Genomic DNA, 3287 nt, shown 5'->3' with positions numbered 1-3287 from the left:
ATGATTACCCCATAGCTCCCAAGTTTGATTCCAAGTTATGAATCCAGTGACTCACTCCCTGGATATTAGTGACAATCCCCAAAACCTGGCAGAAAGAATCTGTTTGGCCTGGGTAGGGTCAGTGTCACACAGCACAAATATGAGTCCTTCATCTCTGTGGATAAAGGAGAGGAATGACTGGGGAAAAGGCCGAGAGAAATTGGATTGTTGCCTCATAAGCTAGAAAGCTAACCAAAAAGGAACTGCACTAAAAAATCGGAATTGATTCAGTTAAGTGTGGTATTGAGCTCTGCCTTCAAGCATCATAGGCTTCCTCAGGGGAGTTATGTAACATGTTTCACTAATAATAAAAATATTCATTTGTTAATTGGGAGGTTATTCTTTGCTAGCTCCTGTGCATTTTTTATACATATGCATACCTTACTTTAATTTCATCCCCACTGCCACTCCATGGGATTGGTTTAAATATCTCCATTTTACAAATTAAGATACCAAGAGTCTTCAAGATTAAGTAATTTTTCTAATGTGCCTGAAGTTAATCGGGCAGAGGCACCTCCAAGTCAGTCTGGTTCCAAAGTCTATGCTCTTAACCACACAGTAATTACAAGTAGATTTTTAGCAGTGGTGCCAGTGTCCAATCCAAATCTCAGAGAGAGAGAGAGCAAACTGAATTTGACCATTGGGGTCTGGATGATTGCAAACATTGATTCCAGGAAAAGGAAGGAACTCAGAGTATAAACTTTACATTTTAGTAGTGGTTAAATGGAGACTGCTACAATTTTTATCTTGGCCTACAATATTGGAGTTTGATTAGAGTTGACACAAACTCCTGCTCCACAAATTTGGGTAGGAATAGACGTGCTCTATGTACAGTAAGAGAAGAAGGAGTTTCCCAAATAGGCTCAAGGATATTAAGCAGGCAATAATAATTAAACAGGAAACACTCTGAGCTCCTACAGTCAAAGGGGTTAAATGGTGTCATTTGGGATGTCTTGGTGTTAGTAATTTTCCAAAATGAGAGATTGGTTTTGAGCTTGGACACCAACTAAGAAGTAACTTTTCCTCACTACTATACTCCCCAATGCACAGTAGAGCAGAAAACAACGTAACTGGCTCATACAAATTGCAGCTGGTCTGCACAAGAACAAAGAAAGTATATTTTTAAACAAAGTTTTAATTTTTATTGTTTATTTTTTCAGAATAAAAATGAAAATAAATTTTAATAGTCACTTATTCTTGCTTCCAGGTGGTTTAGCACAACCCCCTCTTCATTCTAAAGACTTGCTGTTCCATTGTCAATCACTCAGGAAGGACACATTCTTAAATGCATTGTTTGGTAGTCAGTTTTGTGATGAAAATAACGTGTGGAAGATTAAGCAAGTCTGTGCTTACCACATGGTCATTTCCTAGGGTACCCCTGTGTACACAGAACCACAAGATACACTGCTTCATCCCACTATCACTGGGCAAAGCATTTCTGAGTCACCAGTTTCTTCACAGCAACCTTCACGTCCTTGTTTCTGAGGCTGTAGATGATGGGGTTGAGCATGGGGGTCAGCACTCCATAGAAGAGAGAAATGAGCTTGTCTGAAACATCCTGCTTGTCCGCTCCCAGGGGGTCCTTTGATTTGGGCTTTGCATACATGAATAGGATAGTTCCATAGAAGATGACCACCACAGTAAGGTGGGCAGAGCAGGTGGAGAAGGCCTTTTGCTGGCCCTCAGCTGAGGGAATCCTCAGGATGGTGGTGATGATGAAGATGTAGGAGACAAAGATGAACAGAACTGGGACCCCCAGGAAGATCACATTGGCCACCCCCATGCTAATCACATTGATGGAGATGTCAGCACAGGCCAACTTCAGGACAGCCAGGATCTCACAGGTGAAGTGGTTAATGACATTGTCCCCACAGAAGGGTAATTGTACTGCAAGAGAGATCTGCACCAGGGAGTTGGCTCCCCCAGCCACCCAGGAGCTGGCAGCCATGGGCACATAGGCAGCCTTGCTCATGACCACGGGGTATCTAAGGGGGTTGCAGATGGCCACGTAGCGATCAAATGCCATCATACCCAGAAGCACACACTCTGTGGCTCCCATGGCAAAGGAGAGAAACATCTGTACAGCACAGCCTGAGAAGGAGATGGTTTTCCTGGGAGTGAGGAAGCCATCCAGGATTAGAGGGATGGAAGATGTTGTGTAGCAGATGTCCAGGAAGGAGAGATTCCCCAGGAAGAAGTACATGGGCGTATGCAGCTGGGAGTCAAGAATGGTCACCAGAATGAGGATCCCATTGCCCAGCAGGATCACCAGGTACATTGACAGGAGGAGCACGAAGAACGTTTTCTCCAGCTTTGGCTGATCTGACAGACCCAACAGGACAAATTCTGCCACAATGGACTGGTTGGCGACTTCCATTTTAAATTCTCTCCTCTACCCTCAGGAAAACTGAGGACAGCAAACACATGATTATAGGGATCAATACCTGGGAATTACAATGACATACTTCCATAACTTGTCATTAAATTTATCCTTTGATGTGCCAACTTATAATATCAGTGTCTAAGGGATAAAGTTCACTGTCTACTGGAGTTATATTAAAAGTCAGGATATATTAAATAAAAATCAGGAAAAGCAGACCCTGGAAATCTAATCAAACCATGATATATGAAATAGTTTTAGCCAGAGCAATAGCTAACACACTTAAAAGAAGGGATGTGTAAGTTGAAGTAACCCAGAGCAGTGTGTAAAGATGGGAGTACATGGGGCCCATGAAAAGGAAGCCTGAGTTGTGCTGCATGGGTCCAGCACTAACCAGGGAAGTGGGATCCCCTGGCCAGATCTGCCTGTCCCTGAATTGTTCCTGTGGTGTCCTTGGGGGCTTCAGGGTGCCCTACTCAGTGACGCTGGCCACTGGCATCACCTCACTCACTCCCCCGGCTCCAATTCTGGGCTTGTATAATAATTTTCTGATAATTTGTCTGCATCGAGTCCTTTATGGTGGGAATGCGATGAGCAGAGGCCAGGAAGATGAGAATCAGCTCAGCATTTACATTTGTTACTGGATGACTGATTCCCACTTTGTTTCTTGTGAGTTTGGTTGGTGATCCCCCTTCATTGCACCATCAGTAAGGAATTTCTGGCCAAAAGACTGTGGAGATCCTGACAGAAGCCCTTCCACAGCCCTTCTCTCTACCCATGGCCTTTGTCCACAGCACTGCAGTTCCCTCAGTCTACTCCAGTCCTCGGGGATGGGGAGGAGGGATAGAATCCAAGGACAAGTGTCCCT

The 3287-nt window shown here is 44.1% G+C and overlaps 1 protein-coding gene across 1 annotated transcript; it reads right to left on the bottom strand.

Annotated features, from left to right (window-relative positions):
* Nucleotides 1-1158: 1158 nt before the first annotated feature.
* Nucleotides 1159-2416, bottom strand: LOC103543053 (olfactory receptor 13C7-like). Its single transcript, XM_070595987.1, has one exon. It carries the CDS (start codon nt 2414-2416, stop codon nt 1460-1462), a length of 957 nt encoding a protein of 318 aa, XP_070452088.1. The 3' UTR covers nt 1159-1459.
* Nucleotides 2417-3287: the final 871 nt, after the last annotated feature.

This window comes from Equus przewalskii, chromosome 26, assembly GCF_037783145.1.
Source record: "Equus przewalskii isolate Varuska chromosome 26, EquPr2, whole genome shotgun sequence".
Lineage (NCBI taxonomy): Eukaryota > Metazoa > Chordata > Mammalia > Perissodactyla > Equidae > Equus > Equus przewalskii.
Note: the sequence above shows the minus strand (reverse complement) of the source record. Positions and strands in the feature narration are given on the sequence as shown.